Genomic DNA, 20,096 nt, shown 5'->3' with positions numbered 1-20,096 from the left:
AACAAAGTAAAGGCTGCACCTTATTGTATATGAGATGAACTCTTAACAGCGTTTGGGGCGTTTATAATTGACCAATATAATTTCTCAGTGACAGTTGATTAACCAACGACCATCACTGATTGATGATGTCATGTTCAACACATTCTCTTTTTCAAAATAAATTAGCTATTAATGAGTAAAAAGACACAACATTTTGAGATGTGCAGGTTTTTACTTTTCTGCCACCAATGACAACTATTGTGATATGAATGATTACTAAAAACATTCCAAATGTTGTGAATGTTCAAAATATTCAAATGTTCAAAAGAAGCCCAATTAGTGCAGTCTGGCAAATTGCACAGTACTACACAGTTTATCCCAATCCCATAAAGAAAACACTAATCAACAACAATAATAAATATGCGCATAATGTGTACCCATGATGATGCCCTCTTCACATTTCTGCCTGCCCCCTCCTATATGCATGCCTAGAACCGGCCCTGTTGACAGCCATGTCTTGGTCAATTTTGCCATACTCTTTTATTTGGAACCAATGAATTGACCTGTCTGCTGTGTTCCTTGGTCTCCGTGATGCTGTTTGTTCACTAATGCTGTTTAACAGACCTCTGAGGCTTTTACAAAACAAATTTATTAACCAGATGACTTGTGAAGAGAGAAAGTTTACCACTATCACTACCACTTTTGCAAAATGACGTCAAAATCGGTGTTTTTTTAGACGTATTCAGGAGAAATGTGGGGGATTTCTTTTTAATTATGGTGAAGTCCACTTTGAGTTCACTGACGGACCAGGAGTAAAGCAGAAGCGGACACATGGGCGAGAATTTCCCCCAAGCCCTTCCCTCCTGCCGGTGATGCTGTGCGCAACTGCGTGACGAAGGCAAGCGGATTTGAGACCTCTCCTCCTGGTCAAACTCAAATATCCCCACACAGTCTCAGTTTTAGGACTTTTCAGACAGAGACTAAATCGCAGCAAGCCATGGAGAAGTTCTGGTTTCTTCTTATTTGCCTCCTTGATGTCCTGGTGCATTTAGGCTGCGGTCAGCACCGTTTACGGACGCCTGTTGGCCCCTGGAGACAGCGCATTCAGTGGGAGAATAACGGTCAGGTGTACAGTTTGCTCAGCACTGGAACTCAGTATCGCTTACCTTCGCAGAACAGGAGAGGCACCCAGCTGTTACTGGCAACAAGAAACAGTTTGAACCCAGTTAACCCTCCTGTTGCGCTCATGAGATCCACCAGAACCAGGTCTATGAGCCTCCAAGACACATCCAAGCATCACTCTGAGCAAAATGACCAAACAGAGACCTCGATTCTTGGAGCAGATGTTGGTCAGTATCTGTTGGCCCCGGATCGGAATGGTACACATAGTCAGTCCAATGTGGTTGTGGATTATCGTTCAAGCCAGGCTCCGTCTAACAGCAGCTCTGCTGTTTTCATCCAGGAGTTTTCCGGCAGCGGGATCCCCAGAGGAGGCCGGGGTACTGAGGATGACAGTGGCGCGCAACAGGCCACTGTGCCACCAGTAAGAGCGCAGGATTTAACGCACAGCCTGGTCGACAGGACCGCCCCTGAAAGCTCGGATTCTGCCCACAGATCTGTTTGGATCACCCTGGCTAATGATGGTCGAATCACCCAGCTGACCAGAACGCAATCCCTAACCAGAGTCACTCCAGGAGTAGACGATTCCAGCAACGCAGTTGAAATACATTTCCCTCGTAGGAGTCCAGATACAACAGGTGCAAGCGATCCACACAGCATCCACCACAGGAACTCGGTTTTCTACAATGTTTACCCAGCAGACCGCAGGAACAGGCAGAACGCGCGCAACCCACCAGGGACCGGCCACGGCACCAGGTTCTTCCGCAACGGTGAGGTGAACAGCAGACTGGATTTTAATTTATTTGTCTAATACCAACCATAATAAAACATAACCATTATTATTGTGTACACCTAGAAAGTGTGCGGTGCTTGAACTGATTTCATTTCACATTATATTTTTACATGCATATTTATATTATGTATGCACTTGATGTTTCTTAATATTTAAAAATGTGAAAATAAGAGTTTGTATTCTTATGGAAATTCTGTTTTGGCTGTTTTTCATATTTTAATTATCCAACAGAATGCCCCCTGGTCTTCAACATAGTCTTTAAAAAGATTAATCCAGATAAAATCAGGAAAAGCCAATTGTTTTCCTAAATACTTTGTCCTTATTTCTGCTGTTTTGGTGATTTCACTGTGTGAAAATGTGAAGTATAAAACCTGCTTAACAACAAAATATTACTCAGTTACTCAGAGATAAATATTTACTGTTTGACTGCACTGATTTTCAATGTGTTGCACTGGAATCTTATTTGACAATTGTAAATGATAATAAATAGAATAAATGGTTCTTTCAGTCTTTTGGTTTTAAACTGCTAAAGAAGGAGACACCATAAGACTCCCAGTATCTGGTTGTTAAGTAGTTTTTATGTATTATTATCATGTACAAAAACTAGAAATAAACCACATTACCAAGCCAATATTTGTTTACAAATATCGAAAGTTTTTTTTAACGCAATACATCCTACATTAAAACAAATGATGTACATATGTAGCTTAGAAGATAGAGTAGTTGTCTTGGAATTGGAAAGTTGTGGGTTGAATTCCATGTAAATGTGCCCCTGGGCAGGACACTTACCAAGTTGTCAAAGATCTTAATCTCAATGTATGTTGTTTCTTCTAGTGGGTGAATGCAGCTGTAGTGTAAAGTGTATTCAGAGATTGGTGTGAACAGAAAAGCGCTGTTTAAATTCAGTCCATTTATACTTTTATCCATCACATCAATGGGTCAAGTTTGATATCCTGTTTGCAACTATTAGTGAAACCACTAGACCAAAGTTCCTATTCTATTTTTGAGTAACATATCGTTTATTATTTATAGGTTTGCCAGACCTAATTCCTGACCCGTACTACATCCAAGCAGCCTCGTACATCCAGAGAGTACAGATGTATGCACTTCGCTGTGCTGCGGAGGAGAACTGCCTTTCCAGGTACTTTTTTATTCATATTTAATCTGCAAAATGTATGTTGTTCAGGAGCATATACAGTTTTTCACATTCTGTCATGTCATGAAATTATTAATGTATTTAATTTGGATTTTACGTGATATACTGTATTACACGGTATGGCACATGATTTTAAGCAGAAGGAATATGATGCATCTTTTTCTATAATATTTCTCTTGAAAATGAAAAGAGTGGCATTCATTTGTTTGCCATTCTAACATGTCTGGCCACATGTTCTGGGTCATTATCCTGTTGGAAGGTGAACTTCCACCCCAGTCTCATGCCTTTTACAGCCTTTCTTTTAGGATTTCCCTATAGCTCCATCCATATTCCCATCAACTCTGACCAGCTTCCCTGTCCCTCCCGAAGAAAAGCATCCTCACAGCATGTTTCACAGTGGGTATGGTATAATCAGGGGTTGATGTGCTACACATTGTTTTTCATGTATGCCTAGGAGTTTAATTGGGGTCTTATCTGTCCAGACCACCTTCCTCCTACATAACTTGTGGAAGACTGCAAACAGGACCTCTCATGGGTTTCTTTCAAGAATGGCTGTCTTCATATAGGGGCATCGCTGTAAACAGGGTTGAATACAAATATTTAGCACACTTTCCAGCTTTTTAGTTGTAATACATTTTGAAAACCGTGCGCCATTTCCCTTCGACTTCACATTTGTGTGTTAGTCCACCCCCAATCCTATAAAATGCATAGACATTTGTGGTTGTAAAGTACAAACGTGTAAAACTTCGAGAATAAATATGTTTGCAATACACTGTGTATAAAGTTGCTCAACTGAACATGACTGCATTGTTTAATGACCGGGATCAAATTGGAATGCATATAGTTGAGTTTGAATTGCTCTATTTGATTGGACTGAATTGACTGTAATTTGAAGAATTAACCAAGAGAAAGGCAGGTTTGAGGCTGCAACATGAGGACGTTTGTTGGCCTTTGTCCCACTTGGATGTAGCAGCTTAGTGAAGGAGCTGCTGGGCACAAACCTGGCCACTGCTCATGATTTCTCTCCTCTGATCTGAGGAGATAGCAAAACAAACCCTGAAATGGACGGCAAAGGATTTCAGAGCTGGAAATAAAAACCACCAATTCATGACAGAACCTGACCACTGCAGTGAATCTGCTGTGGAGGGTGATCACAGGGAATTTAATGTGCAGTGAAGTGCAGGAGGACAATGCTATGTAAAGATGAGGAGGCTCCATCCTAGATGTGTTCTAAGTGACCGTCTTGGATTTCCTTTCTCCACAGGTCTGCATATCATCCGAGTGTGAGTGACCTGGACTACAGAGTTTTGCTGCGCTTCCCACAGAGAGTGAAGAACCAGGGAACTGCAGACTTCCTCCCATTAAAACCCAGACATGAGTGGGAATGGCACAGCTGTCACCAGTGAGTTCCCTCATAGAAAACCGACCCTGTCCCCTAAAGATAAAGTGTGGACAATGTTGTGATTATGAATTTGAGAATGTTATTTAATATTAATATTTTATCAAATAATATTTCGGTCTGTTAAGGATTGTCCTGTGAATACCAGCTCAGTAAGGTGATGGTATTAGGACAAAATAGAAAGGTGTGAGACGAGCTCTGACATTATTGAACAGCATAAACTCTGCACACATGGAATGAATTCACACAATTTCTTAAAATACAAGAATTTATAAAAAATAAGTCAACTCAAACATATTTCAATCAACAAACTCTTTACTATGCTAAAACAATCCAACTAAACTACCAAGCAGAATTAAAGAATAACGAAGACTAATGGGCTATGTACAATATAAACAAATTATAATTAAAGATGATTGAAAATCATGACCGAAGGAGTGATGCAACATTACCATGCAATGTTTATGTTTGAGAACCAAGGATTATCTTGAAGAATCTGGAAATGAAGTTAATTTAGTCTTGGTACCAACTCAGGCAATAATCAGCAAATGTTTAGACAACCCTTCACAATGCAAGATCAGATAAAATATTATTTTAATAAAATAATGTTTTAAAGAATGATCTGCTGAATAAAAACAACCTTCTGGATGACCAATTCTCAACGGTGTCTCATTAGCTGCCTTTATTTGTACAAATAATATTTAAAGAAATATTATTAAGGAAATGATAAAATATTTAAGGAAATATTTTGGAAAAGAGCAAAATCTTTCTGGAGAAATAGGGCATAATGGTGTTGATTTAGTTATCAAGTTTAGTAAAATAATGTTTAGGGAACTATTTTTTACTGGATTGAAAACTAACAACCTTTTTGGGTAAATGATCTTTAACAGGCAAGCACGTGTCCTAAGCTGTTAGCAGTTAAAGCTAACAAAGGAGGCTGATAGCTCAGCACCAGAATCAAACACACACCTTTAAAAATACCATCAATAAAAGGGTTAAAATGCATAAGCGCGGACGGCGTGTTATGACCAATCTTCTGTGTTTAAAACTACCCTTTAAATAAAGTTTGTCTTAACTTTAAAAACACAAAAACACAAAAATGAACACGTGTGCTGCAGATATTCTGCTAGCACCAAGATAGCTGAGTTCAACACAAACAAAGCCAAACTTCATAAAATGAAAAACATTTAGATCATTTCAATCTAAATCCTTCTCTATTATTCTGCCCAAACCTAACCTCTGAACCATGCTGAGGAAAAGCTGTCCAGGGCGGCAAAGCTTGAAGAAACGTCCACAGTGACCAAATGGTTAGCTACAGCCTTTCACATTGTAACCATGGCTGTGGGTCCCAACAACAATCAATCCAAATCAGTCAAAGCAGATGTCTGGACACCGATTCTCAATTGGATTTCATTCTGGACTTTAAGTAGACCATTCTAAAATATGAATGTCCTTTGATCTAAACCATTCAATTGTAGCTCTGGATCTGTTGGCCAATGTCCTGTTGGAAGGCTGGACCATGGACAAGCTTAATCAAATACTTTTCTTTTAGAAAATCTGTCATGCATTTAGTGCATCATAGTCCAATTAGCTGATGTTAAATGTGATTGGCAGGCGGGTCATCCAATGAGGGTGCAGACAGACATAGACTTGTCTTTTCGAAACAGTGTTTAGCATGTAGGTAACTTTCTAATTTTGGTCTAACGTAAACAGAGCCCGTGCTTCCACATGCTTTCTGTGTCCCTTACATGGCTTTTGACCAATCGTTCAAAGGTTGGAATATTAAGTTTGAAGGCATTGTATGCGTAGACATCACACAAGTATACCTCCTGAGTTTAGGGATCTGATTATGAATGAATGATTCATTGGTTCGAATCAGCAGCTTATCAAACAACAGTTTTCTGAAAGTGTCAGCTAATGAACTGAAAACGAGCAACAAAAAAAAAGCCCTGAAAAAATGAATTTAACACTATTGGTCAAGAAGACAATCTGGCTTCTTGAAAGCAAAACCCAAATGATTAAGGGTGACTGAAGACTTTTGCAAAGTACAGTGCGGTTCTGTTTGCAACAACTAACAGAAACCCCAGCTTCCACCCCATGTTTAGCTCAGTACAGTCCCTCTTTCTGAGAGTGTTTGTTTGCGTGTCTGTCTCTCTCCAGACATTACCACAGCATGGAGGCCTTCAGTAACTACGACTTACTGGACGTCTCCACTGGACAGAAGGTTGCTGAGGGACACAAAGCCAGTTTCTGTCTGGAGGATACGTCATGTGATCCGGGAGTACGGCGACGCTTTGCCTGCACCGCTCACACACAAGTTAGTTTGCCATAACGTGCTAATTGATTTGCTAATTTCAACTATATAATCTCCTTTTATTGTTGGTTTTTGTTGATTCACTGAAGTTTTCCTGAAAACAAAAGACGGATTGCACCTATATTAAGGTAGAAAATATGAATAAAATGAGTTTGGTTTGTTTTAAGGGGCTTGGTCCTGGATGTTATGATACATATCACGCTAACATTGACTGCCAGTGGATCGACATCACTGATGTGCCACCGGGAAATTACATTCTGAAGGTACAATTGCAGATCTGCGACAACTGTTTTCACATTTTAACAACTTATCTCCTCTGTGTGTTTTTTTTTTTTTTTAATTCAGCCAGAATCCAACTTACACCTCATAGTTTTCTTAAACTGTTGTCCAGGTGACGGTGAACCCCTCCCAGCTGGTCCAGGAGTCCGATTTCTCCAACAACGGGGTGAGGTGCGACATCAGGTACACGGGAAGCTACGTCCAGGCGAGAAACTGCAGGATCGTCGTGTAAGTCTGACGTGGAGTGTCTTTTTTTTCATCATGACTCAGCATAGAAAACACAAAGTTAATCATTGCCGTCCATGTTTTTCAGGAGCTGACCTGCAGAAGACACAGACATGTATGCTTTGGTTGTTCTTAAAGTGAAGCTGCTACTGTTCTGATGCTGTTTCAGTGTTTGCTCCAGAAGTAACCTTCATATTTATGATACACCTCCTGACACACTTATTGGCAACCATGTTAAAAGGTGTAAAAAGAATAAAAAACTAAATCTATTATTACAGTTTATGACCTCTCACTGAAAACCTTAGAAAAATCCAACCTTTAATTTGAGAACATTTATTTAGTGGGGAAGAAATTCTGTGTTCAAAAATAGTTTTTAACAAAATCCTGGGTGTCACAATCTTTGGCACCCTTGGTATTAATCAAATCTCCTTTTGCCAACAGGACATCACTTACAGGTCCTTCTCAAAATATTAGCATATTGTGATAAAGTTCATTATTTTCCATAATGTCATGATGAAAATTTAACATTCATATATTTTAGATTCATTGCACACTAACTGAAATATTTCAGGTCTTTTATTGTCTTAATACGGATGATTTTGACATACAGCTCATGAAAACCCAAAATTCCTATCTCACAAAATTAGCATATCATTAAAAGGGTCTCTAAACGAGCTATGAACCTAATCATCTGAATCAACGAGTTAACTCTAAACACCTGCAAAAGATTCCTGAGGCCTTTAAAACTCCCAGCCTGGTTCATCACTCAAAACCCCAATCATGGGTAAGACTGCCGACCTGACTGCTGTCCAGAAGGCCACTATTGACACCCTCAAGCAAGAGGGTAAGACACAGAAAGAAATTTCTGAATGAATAGGCTGTTCCCAGAGTGCTGTATCAAGGCACCTCAGTGGGAAGTCTGTGGGAAGGAAAAAGTGCGGCAGAAAACGCTGCACAACGAGAAGAGGTGACCGGACCCTGAGGAAGATTGTGGAGAAGGGCCGATTCCAGACCTTGGGGGACCTGCGGAAGCAGTGGACTGAGTCTGGAGTAGAAACATCCACTTTTGAACCAGAAACAGCGGCAGAAGCGCCTGACCTGGGCTACAGAGAAGCAGCACTGGACTGTTGCTCAGTGGTCCAAAGTACTTTTTTCGGATGAAAGCAAATTCTGCATGTCATTCGGAAATCAAGGTGCCAGAGTCTGGAGGAAGACTGGGGAGAAGGAAATGCCAAAATGCCAGAAGTCCAGTGTCAAGTACCCACAGTCAGTGATGGTCTGGGGTGCCGTGTCAGCTGCTGGTGTTGGTCCACTGTGTTTTATCAAAGGCAGGGTCAATGCAGCTAGCTATCAGGAGATTTTGGAGCACTTCATGCTTCCATCTGCTGAAAAGCTTTATGGAGATGAAGATTTCATTTTTCAGCACGACCTGGCACCTGCTCACAGTGCCAAAACCACTGGTAAATGGTTTACTGACCATGGTATCACTATGCTCAATTGGCCTGCCAACTCTCCTGACCTGAACCCCATAGAGAATCTGTGGGATATTGTGAAGAGAACGTTGAGAGACTCAAGACCCAACACTCTGGATGAGCTAAAGGCCGCTATCGAAGCATCCTGGGCCTCCATAAGACCTCAGCAGTGCCACAGGCTGATTGCCTCCATGCCACGCCGCATTGAAGCAGTCATTTCTGCCAAAGGATTCCCGACCAAGTATTGAGTGCATAACTGTACATGATTATTTGAAGGTTGACGTTTTTTGTATTAAAAACACTTTTCTTTTATTGGTCGGATGAAATATGCTAATTTTGTGAGATAGGAATTTTGGGTTTTCATGAGCTGTATGCCACAATCATCCGTATTAAGACAATAAAAGACCTGAAACATTTCAGTTATTGTGCAATAAATCTAAAATATATGAATGTTAAATTTTCATCATGACATTATGGAAAATAATGAACTTTATCACAATATGCTAATATTTTGAGAAGGACCTGTAATGGTTGGATTTTTCTATTTTTTCAGTATGACCAATGCCACAGCAAGAAAAGATGACAATATTTAGATGTTTGTTCTGGATCTATAACATGCTGATTAAGGCTGAAAGAGGGCTGTAAACGATGCTAAGCTAAGTGTTAAATGTTATTTATATGAACAAATACCTTTAGTATATAAAAGCAATACAGGACAGAGGCAAGCTAAGAACTGTATGCCTGCCTTACAAACAGGAAAACATGTTCCATAGGTTTACATAATGAGTGTTTAAAGCCTTTTGTCATAATTGTTACAAGTCCTTAAGTATTGATACAGTTACAATGCAAAAGGGCAATGTTTTTGCATTATTTCTGTATTTCTTTTTCTTCCTATTTAAATGTGTTTTATTGCAATGTCTGTTGTTTTATGTTTTGGTTTTGCCTTGTTTAGCACTTTGAGTTTCGCTTGTGTTTTAAAAGGGCTTTATAAATAAAGTTGAGTTTTGGCAGATTTTGCCCAGTTTTTTCCACTGTAAGATTGAGCTGATTAAACAATCTTTTCAATTTCTATTATATCTTCTGTTTAAAGTTTTTCTGGATTTTTGTTTAAACAAAGGGATGCCATTCATTAACAAGTCAGAATTATTCCTGATGATGAAAACATGCAATCACCAAAATCTAAGGAGCATTTGAATTTTGGGTGGTTCATTGCTTGACTCCTCTGAAAAATACCTGCAATTTTTCCACTTTGCATACTTGCGACTTGGAAATAACAGGAAAATAAACACTGCATCACACCAGGAGCCTGTTTGTGTGTATTTGTAGTGGATGACTGATTGGGAAAACATTTCTGCATCTGGCAGTAACTCCAAGTCAGCCTCCTGGGAACGTCTCAGCTTATTTGCACTTTGTTGCCAAGTTCAGATGACAAGCTGTTTAGTAGCTGGCATGTGGGCGCATATAAATAATAAATGCAGGTAATTAATTCAAACGATGATTCCTTTTTGCCCCTTTTAAATTGAGCTGTTTGGAATCCATGAAAAATACCACAAACTTAAAAACCCAGAAGTTGCTTTTAATGCTTTTATATGCCACAAGTCACCTTTACTTTATAAGCAAAAGTGTTTTTAAACTCTTACAACTGAATACAAATTTATTTTAGTAAGTTTTTAAATTTCATCAGTGTTAGTACTAAATCTTGATAAGTTTAAAGTCATTTCAAAATAACTGGATGTTTATGTAAACAACATGCAGGCAATTTGGAAATGAGGGAGTGTTCCATTCGAAGGTATTTTTTGGCTCACTGCTAGAATTCTTTGCCGTTTATAAAACATATAATCAAATTACACCAGATTCAACCCCATTTCATTCATCCTCTTACCCAAACATTGCCTCTTTGTAGAGCCAGTGCCTTCTTTGGCCAGAGCCTTAAAGAGTTGAGCCACTGCTGTGAGTCTGAGTGTGATGGAGGGTCACGACAAAGCCTCCAGGTGCTGTTTACTCAGGGCAGGGTGGCGTGCCGAGCCTGCAGGCCGTGCAGGATGGGCAGGGCTGCATCCTTTGAGAGATGGCGAGGAGAAGAGAAATTTCACAGATCCAGTGACGGCCAGGAAAACCTGTCTGCAAACTGCTGACCTCAGTAGCTCGTCAACTCAGTCATTCTTATCGTGGACAGACTGTCTGCACGGCTGCACACGGAGAACCAACTGTCTGAGACTGCCGGTCAGCATGTCAGAGCCAACAGGACAGACTGAAGGGACACAAACCAGATGCCAGTTTGTTTCTTAAACAGATCAAAGAGAAGGTCTTGGGGAAAGTTTAATTCTAATGCACACTGTGAGCTTACTCTTTAGCAAAGTCCAATTCTTCATTTGAACTATAGATTCAATTAGGTATTTTCACTCAGCGGTAGCAAAGAAGATTGTGGAAATTCACAACTAATAACTTGATGACAAAATGTGGCACGTAATTATGTCAACAAAAAACTGAAATAGAAGCGAAAGACTCAAATTGTTGTCTTGTTGTCAAAAATCAGAGAATTTATAACAAATAATGAATGAAAGTATAATATTAGTGAGATAAATAAATAAAGCAAAAACTAATCGATTTCCAAACAGGGCTTCTGTTTTTCTTTTTGTCACTTTTCCATTAAGGCCAGTTTTGTGGAGTGCATGACTAATAGCTGTTCTGGCAAAACATTTGTTCACTGTGGATTTCTCCAGCTCCTCCAGTCACCATGAGCCTCTTTGGCTGTTTCTAAGTAAAAACTTTTATCATTTTAGTGAATATGTTTAAACTAGTTTTTACTATAGCTCTGGTGAGTAGTTTGTGATAAGGCACTCATATTTTGAAAATCATTCAGAATTGAGACAAAAAAAATAGTTTTTTTTATTTAAACAAGGTTTGTTAAATGAGAGTTATATAAGTTGAATTAACAAGTAAATTTAGGCATTTCAGACAGACATGAACAAGATATAATGAACAGATAACACAACGGGAAAGTTATCTGATATGTTACTCACGTTAGGAAAACCTTTTCGATGTACATAGATTGATGTTTCTACACATCAGTTTAAATGCAGCTGATTCCAACTATTATAAATACAAACACAGCACTGAGGCACAGAAGTGTTGGGTTTTAGTGCTGCTCACTGAGTGCAGAGTCTGAAGCATTGAGTTTGCATTATTAGTGAAATAATTTGGCACCTGCTTGATGCTGACGTTCTGTTTCACTGTCTGTGGCTCATGTTTACTTTTCAGGGAATTGTTTGTTGGCACCAAAGAGTGAAAGCTATTTGTGCGAGCGGAGAGGGAATGAAATGAGGAAATAATTTTCTCTCCTATGAAACAGTCTTGTGTCTAATGCAGAGTGGGCAATATTTACCAGGAAGAACAAGAAGTATGTGAGTCAGGACATATAAAGGATGCTTTCCCTGTCTGATGATGGCAGTGCTTTTCATTATAAAGCTGGTGTATAAATATCAAAGCACCCAGCTGGCTACCTGAGTAAATGCACCCTGTTTTTAATCCGGCTTCTGTATTTTGTTTGGGCTGAGTAGTTGGATTTGGCAGGAAAGTTCTCTGGATGAGGAGGAATATATGTCAGTCAGTGTAAAGAGAAGGCAGATATGGGTGAAAAGGTTGTCCAGCTGAAACTCTGGTTGTTTTGTGTCTAAATTTTGCTGCAAATGCTTACAATGTTTTGTGGACTTTGCACATGAGTGCCAGACAATGTTAGGATGTCTCCTCTCGAAGCAAATGTGTTCATCTGTGACACAGAGATTGTTAAATGCCTCCAGAGGATAAAAAACACACATACAAGCAGACATGCAGGACAAGACATCAGTAAACTGGTGTCTCCCGTGTAACAAAATCACACAATTTACAGCATTTGCTACACCAAACGTGTTTTTGGCAGACCTTTGATTGCTTCTCTGTGGCCAATTTGTGAGAAAAAGGCATTTATAATTGAATTAACACTGGGAAGAAAAGTTTACAGAAGCAATAACGTTTTATGAATGGATATTTGACTTGTGTTGTTTGTTCACATGTGCTTACAAACTTAGCATATTTTACAGAGATGCCAAAAATGTTTTCATCCCATATGTTCTTTATTTAGATCTACTTACAGAGATGTAGTTTTGATATCTCACTGAAAATTGCTATAGATGTAAAAAATAATTTCAGAGAAAGATCAATGTAAAAAAACAAATAAACCATTCATTCTTCTATACCACTAGAGACAGAAAGCCCAAAGGTACATAATTGAAAATGTTTATTACTAAAAACAAACAAACAATTATATTTTAAAAATAACTGTAATATGCAACCACATTATGTAAATATTTTGCAAGTAAATATAGAAAATGTGAAAAGAAAGAAAAAACAAAGGTAAAAGAAAACCCCCATAAAAATCCATGGAAAAAATGCCACAACTAAATATAATATATTAATCAGGCAGAGAAAATGCAAATTCCTCTATAAATGCTAAAAAGAAAAAAGAAACATTAATCTGAAAATAAAGAGGAAAATAATGAATATCATTTAGTATTTATGTATGTATGTATGTATGTATAAAAGGATGTTGCATTAGTTGGACAAGGGCGTCCCCGTGTGGTGTAAATGGTACACACTGACTGTGTTAGTTTTTAAAGAAATGTAATGCTAAAAGTTATGAAATAAAATTTAAAACGTGTTTTTTCTTTGTACTTATTATTTTAATGTTTTCCTCTTCGTGTTTGCTGTTGCTGGCAGTGGTTCGCAGCGTGACGCAGGGTCTGACGACATTAACACTCGACGGGACATCTTCCTACTCGAACTACCTGAACGGAGTGAAACACCACCACGAATCAGAGGAGGTCGAGATTAGATACCCAGCAAGAAAATGCTGCTCTTCGTTAAAATGTCACTTCTGCTTTTATGGACTTTAATGTCCCTGTGTGTCACGGCAAAAACTTCACCTGAGCAGACAAAGACGGTGGAATTTAACGTCAAGCCTGGAGGAGTTGTGCACGCTTTCTCTGAGGGAATTGTAAGACGCTTTTCTTTATTTTTTGACCCCATTAATTTACCATTTAAATTGAGTTGCCATGGAAACAAAAACCTGCCGTTGTTTTTAACCCGGGCGCTTCTTAATCCTGCAGGTTTAAATGAAGTCAAATTTCCATCCCTTTGTTGTCGATTTAAGTCTGAATTCATAAAAATAGTAATATAATCTAACATATTTTAAAAAAAAATTACATGTTGAGGATGTATCTTTATTTAATTAATGTGTCGAATTTGGTACTTTTAACGATAAAAGCCGAAAAACTACATTCCTCTGGTCAGGTGTAGTCGTTAAGTGATGACGACACAGCCTGTGAGACGCTGACACGTCTATGTTGAGCTGCCACAGGGGCTTCATTGATTGGACGAGACGTTTGGTTTTTTTTTTTTTTATATTACTGAACCGTATCACTATGCGTTCAATAAATCTATATAACGAGTTTCACTTGTTGAATTAAATTACCGGAATAAATTAGATTTCAATGATATTCAATGAGAATGCCATGTTTTAATATAATTTTCTCTGTAGTTCCTACACTTTATCTATCCTGCCTCTGTACATCGGTACTACAACTATTGGTATAACGAGTCTTCACAGGTTTCATCATTTTAAATCATATTCCAGTGTTTTCTGTTCTGTTATGTTAGAAAGTTTCTACTTTTACACTGTTGTTTTTAGTCAATTGCAAAAAATAAAAACTACGTTGTGACTAAAGCCCTAGCCTTACTCGAGGTAAACATCTCAGAGGGATTTTAGAACAGATATACTACTAATAAAAAATGACTTCATCTTAAGTCACAGTGGAGTTACATATTTATTTAGCAAATATGGATCTCTGGTTCATTTTTTATGTTAATTCCATAGCTGTATAAGTGAATAATGGGTCAGTTGATACATCTCATTGGTTTGTTGTTAAATATAAACAAACAAATTGATAATTAAAACAATATGTCATGCAGATTGTGCTGTAATTGACACCAAACCACTTACTGTCTTGTTTCAGCGCGAGTATGAGTGCACATTCACTTATGCTTCACAGGGAGGAACCAATGAGGTATGTGTTGTCTGGATCACTTCATTCCCTACAGTTTTATTGGATATTAATCCCAGAAATATTCTTCTCCTTTAAATCAGCAATGGCTGATGAGTGTGGGCCTGAGTGAAGACGACAAGCTGTTTTCTTGCTCTGTGTGGAGGTGAGAGATGCACAACTTGCACACGATTCATCGATTTGCATTCAAAACGTGTCTTCACCAGAAATGGATGCTTTCGCTCTGTCCTGATAAGGAAGACTCATTCCCATAATGTGACTGTGTGAACAGATGTGTGTCCTCACGACATGAGTAATACCTGCCCACTCACCATACCAAACTGCCTGTGGTGGTTTCTCCTCTCCAGTTTGCTGACCTTGTCCTTATCATCACAAACGTGTCCCATCTGTCGCTCCTCTGCGTCCCTTGATTGATTTTAGTCTGCTGAGAAAGATTTTAAATGAATCCCATAACAATGTGATATTGTTAAGATTTTCTTTTTGTTAGATTGAAATGTTTCAGATCATCAGGAAAGTCTTAATATCAAACAAAGATGACAAGAGTACATAGAAAATGTAGCTTTTACATGATTATGATAGATTAATTTCAGAAAGACAAAAAAGCAGTCCAAACCAACCAGACCCTGATACATTTATTGTCCCCTAAACCTAATAACTGGTTGTCCGCCCTTGGCAGCAACAACTGCCATTAAGCAGTACCTTGGCAGTAAGTTATTTTCATTATTTTGGAGGATTTTTGACCCACTCTTGTTTGCAGAATTGTTTTAATTCAGTCAAATAGGTGAATATTACTTGAATAGAACCTGTATGACAACATGAAGTAGGCTGAAAAATCTAAAAAAAACAAAAACAAACAGCATATCTGTCTGCCTGGAAAGGGCTCCAAACCCATTCCTAATGCTTTGGAACTTCAGTGAACCGCAGTGTGAGCCATTATCCACACATGGAGAAAAGACAAAACAGTGGGGAGTTTTAGCAAGATTGACCAATCTTCCAAAAATTCTCCAGTAGTACATTAGCAGCTCATCCAGGAGATCACAAAATAAACCACAACATCTAGAGCCCTGCAGGTCTCACTTGCCTTGATTAAGGTAATGATTCAACAGTCAGAAAGATACTGGTTCATAAAGGGATCCTTGGGACAAAAACCACATCAGACAAAAAGAACACAAATGCTTGTCTCACATTTGCCAAAAAAAGGCTGGATGACCCTCAAGACTTCTGAGACAATATGTGCAGTTGTGGTATAAAAGTGGAATGTTTTGTAAGATTTGGTTCCCTTTACATGTTTGTGACTTTAAGCTCAAGTTAACTTGTTTTATGCAGCTGGGCAATGATCCCAAGTACAGCAGCAGGTCCACATCCAAATGGCTCAAAACAAAGTGAAGGTCCTAGAGCGGCCTAGTCAAAGTCTAGTCATGCTCATAAACCCTCCAATGTGGTTGAATAAAAACATTTCTGCAAAGAGTGGGCCAAAACTCCTCCATAGTGATGGACTCATTGTATGTAATCGCAAAAACACTTGATGACCATTGTATCTAAGGGGGCCAGAAGTATTAATTAGCTTTAGGTGGTGTTAACTTTTTGCAATATGCTCAGGTTGGTTGGGATATGTATTTTTCCCCTTTTTTTAATGAAATCATTTGTAAAATGTACTCTGGTTAGTTTTGTCTGATTATAAATTTTTTATGCGATCTGAAACATTTGAGTGTGATGAAAAGCAAAAAGAAAGGAATCTATTGGGGAGCAAATCCTTTTTCACAGCGCTGCATACTGAATGGACCGTGTTCTTGGATTATTGTTGTTAAATATTTCTGCTTTTAATTACTTTCAGGCCTCAGGGAAAATCATACCTGTTCTTCACCCAGTTCAAAGCTGAGCTGAAAGGAGCCAAAATTGAATACGCCAATGCTTTTGTAAGTATAACTGTTAATTATGTTTTTGCAGCTTTTACACAAATTTGTGTTGATGTTGCCTGCTGATCTTAATCCTCAGGAGAGATAGCCACCCTACCAACCAAATATCAGTGGTGACCACTGATGTTTGATAATTTGTAAAATTTGATGTGCAATGTCTTTTAGTGCTGTTTTCCTCCCAGTCACCCTTGTAAATAAGATTTTAAATCTTATTAGGTCTTTCCTGGTTAAATAAGGTAGCAATAACAATAATAAATACTAAGGAGAGCTAAATGATAAGTTTCTTTGTCTGCTGTTGAGCCAAAATATCAAGAATCAATAGTGGCATTAAGCCAAATGAAATTATATTTAAAAAAAACATCCCTTATGATTTTTTTTACAGAATTGACCCTTCAACCATGGGTCATTCCCTTAGAGAGCTCTTATTCATCAAAAGCCCTGCTGCCCCAAACCCCATCAGGCTGAGGCAAACTAACGAACATCACTGAAGAATTTCTGCTTGATGTTTCCATTCTGCCTCATACGCGCCGTCAGTAGAGAGATAAAAGCTTTTCATTACTCAGTATCTGCACAAATGTCAGAAAATCAAGGTGAATTCCTGCTGAACATCTTTTCGCACAGCCTGCAAATAACCAGCAACACACATGTCAAACTCAGGGATAAAACCCAAGGCTACTTTCATGTCCTGCAGCTTCTTGTGTGCTTATATATATATATATATAGATACAAACACACACACACATACATACAGTGCCTTGCGAAAGTATTCGGCCCCCTTGAACTTTTCAACCTCTTGCCACATTTCAGGCTTCAAACATAAAGATATAAAATTCTAATTTCTTGTGAAGAATCAACAACAAGTGGGACACAATCATGAAGTGGAATTAAATTTATTGGATGTGTCAAACGTTTTTAACAAATAAAAAACTGAAAAGTGGGGCGTGCAATATTATTTGGCCCCCTTGCATTAATACTTTGTAGCACCACCCTTTGCTGCAATTACATCTGCAAGTCTCTTGGGGTTTGTCTCTATCAGTTTTGCACATCGAGAGACTGAAATTCTTTCCCATTCTTCCTTGCAAAACAGCTCGAGCTCAGTGAGGTTGGATGGAGAGCGTTCATGAACAGCAGTCTTCAGCTCTTTCCACAGATTCTCGATTGGATTCAGGTCTGGACTTTGACTTGGCCATTCCAACACCTGGATACGTTTATCTGTGAACCATTCCATTGTAGATTTGGCTGTATGTTTTAGATCATTGTCTTGTTGGAAGATAAATCAGGTCTCTTGCAGACTCCAACAGGTTTTCTTCCAGAATGGTCCTGTATTTGGCCCCATCCATCTTCCCATCAATTTTGATCATCTTCTCTGTCCCTGCTGACGAAAAGCAGGCCCAAACCATGATGCTGCCACCACCATGTTTGACAGTAGGGATGGTGTGTTCAGGGTGATGAGCTGTATTGCTTTTACGCCAAACATATCGTTTTGCATTGTGGCCAAACAGTTCGATTTTGGTTTCATTTGACCAGAGCACCTTCTTCCACATGTTTGGTGTGTCTCCCAGGTGGCTTGTGGCAAAATTTAAACGAGACTTTTTATGGATATCTTTGAGAAATGGCTTTCTTATTGCCACTCTTCCATAAAGGCCAGATTTGTGCAGTGTACGACTGATTGTTGTCCTATGGACAGACTCTCTCACCTCAGCTGTAGATCTCTGCAGTTCATCCAGAGGGATCATGGGCCTCTTGGCTGCATCTCTGATCAGTCTTCTCCTTGTTCGAGATGAAAGTTTAGAGGGACGGCCGGGTCTTGGTAGATTTGCACTTTGAACAGAACCCTGAGACTATTACAGAGCAGGTGCATTTATATAGAGACTTGATTACACACAGGTGGATTCTATTTATCATCATCAGTCATTTGGGACAACATTGGATCATTCAGAGATCCTCACTGAACTTCTGGAGTGAGTTTGCTGCACTGAAAGTAAAGGGGCCAAATAATATTGCACGCCCCACTTTTCAGTTTTTTATTTGTTAAAAACGTTTGACTCATCCAATAAATTTCATTCCACTTCACGATTGTGTCCCACTTGTTGTTGATTCTTCACAAATAATTTGAATTTTATATCTTAATGTTTGAAGCCTGAAAAGTGGCAAGAGGATGAAAAGTTCAAGGGGGCAGAGTGCGCTGTGTGTGTGTGTGTATATATATATATATATATATATATATATATATGTGTGTATATATATACAGGTCCTTCTCAAAATATTAGCATATTGTGATAAAGTTCATTATTTTCCATAATGTCATGATGAAAATTTAACATTCATATATTTTAGATTCATTGCACACTAACTGAAATATTTCAGGTCTTTTATTGTCTTAATACGGATGATTGTGGCATACAGCTCATGAAAACCCAACATTTCTATCTCACAAAATTAGCATATCATTAAAAGGGTCTCTAAACGAGCTATGAACCTAATCATCTGAATCAACGAGTTAACTCTAAACACCTGCAAAAGATTCCTGAGGCCTTTAAAACTCCCAGCCTGGTTCATCACTCAAAACCCCAATCATGGGTAAGACTGCCGACCTGACTGCTGTCCAGAAGGCCACTATTGACACCCTCAAGCAAGAGGGTAAGAAACAGAAAGAAATTTCTGAAGGAATAGGCTGTTCCCAGAGTGCTGTATCAAGGCACCTCAGTGGGAAGTCTGGGGGAAGGAAAAAGTGTGGCAGAAAACGCTGCACAACGAGAAGAGGTGACCGGACCCTGAGGAAGATTGTGGAGAAGTGCCGATTCCAGACCTTGGGGGACCTGTGGAAGCAGTGGACTGAGTCTGGAGTAGAAACATCCAGAGCCACCGTGCACAGGCGTGTGCAGGAAATGGGCTACAGGTGCCGCATTCCCCAGGTCAAGCCACTTTTGAACCAGAAACAGCGGCAGAAGCGCCTGACCTGGGCTACAGAGAAGCAGCACTGGACTGTTGCTCAGTGGTCCAAAGTACTTTTTTCGGATGAAAGCAAATTCTGCATGTCATTCGGAAATCAAGGTCCAGAGTCTGGAGGAAGACTGGGGAGAAGGAAATGCCAAAATGCCAGAAGTCCAGTGTCAAGTACCCACAGTCAGTGATGGTCTGGGGTGTCAGCTGCTGGTGTTGGTCCACTGTGTTTTATCAAGGGCAGGGTCAATGCAGCTAGCTATCAGGAGATTTTGGAGCACTTCATGCTTCCATCTGCTGAAAAGCTTTATGGAGATGAAGATTTCATTTTTCAGCACGACCTGGCACCTGCTCACAGTGCCAAAACCACTGGTAAATGGTTTACTGACCATGGTATCACTGT

The 20,096-nt window shown here is 39.1% G+C and overlaps 2 protein-coding genes and 1 long non-coding RNA gene across 3 annotated transcripts in view; 2 read left to right on the top strand and 1 right to left on the bottom strand.

Annotated features, from left to right (window-relative positions):
* The first annotated feature begins 969 nt into the window (after positions 1–969).
* On the top strand, positions 970–7,811 carry loxl5a (lysyl oxidase-like 5a). Its single transcript, XM_047374465.1, has 7 exons — positions 970–1,868; positions 2,924–3,032; positions 4,312–4,449; positions 6,607–6,763; positions 6,928–7,023; positions 7,152–7,267; positions 7,353–7,811. The coding sequence occupies exons 1-7, from the start codon at positions 977–979 to the stop codon at positions 7,357–7,359; spliced, it is 1,515 nt and encodes a 504-aa protein (XP_047230421.1). The 5' UTR covers positions 970–976; the 3' UTR covers positions 7,360–7,811.
* On the bottom strand, positions 7,229–13,577 carry LOC124873659. The gene is made up of 3 exons (XR_007039594.1): positions 13,447–13,577; positions 10,619–10,795; positions 7,229–7,360 (listed from the first exon to the last, which is right to left on the bottom strand). It is a non-coding gene; the product is annotated as an uncharacterized LOC124873659 (long non-coding RNA).
* mydgf (myeloid-derived growth factor) overlaps positions 13,517–20,096 on the top strand; it is an 11,968-nt gene continuing 5,388 nt past the window's right edge. The window contains exons 1-4 of the mRNA XM_047374466.1: positions 13,517–13,768; positions 14,787–14,837; positions 14,918–14,979; positions 16,669–16,750. Coding sequence (XP_047230422.1) covers positions 13,622–13,768; positions 14,787–14,837; positions 14,918–14,979; positions 16,669–16,750 — 342 coding nt within the window. The 5' untranslated portion in view covers positions 13,517–13,621. The remainder of the gene's footprint in view (positions 13,769–14,786; positions 14,838–14,917; positions 14,980–16,668; positions 16,751–20,096) is intronic.

Source organism: Girardinichthys multiradiatus, chromosome 9, assembly GCF_021462225.1.
Source record: "Girardinichthys multiradiatus isolate DD_20200921_A chromosome 9, DD_fGirMul_XY1, whole genome shotgun sequence".
Taxonomy (NCBI): Eukaryota; Metazoa; Chordata; class Actinopteri; order Cyprinodontiformes; family Goodeidae; genus Girardinichthys; species Girardinichthys multiradiatus.
The sequence above is the reverse complement of the archived record's forward strand: the minus strand, read 5'-3'. Positions and strand labels throughout refer to the sequence as shown.

Excerpts from the sequence above, each read along its gene's own strand:
- loxl5a (XM_047374465.1), top strand. The coding sequence starts at position 977 with ATGGAGAAGTTCTGGTTTCTTCTTATTTGCCTCCTTGATGTCCTGGTG. Across the intron at positions 3,033-4,311 it reads GAGGAGAACTGCCTTTCCAG|GTCTGCATATCATCCGAGTG; the intron begins GTACTTTTTTAT and ends CTTTCTCCACAG. Across the intron at positions 7,024-7,151 it reads CGGGAAATTACATTCTGAAG|GTGACGGTGAACCCCTCCCA; the intron begins GTACAATTGCAG and ends ACTGTTGTCCAG.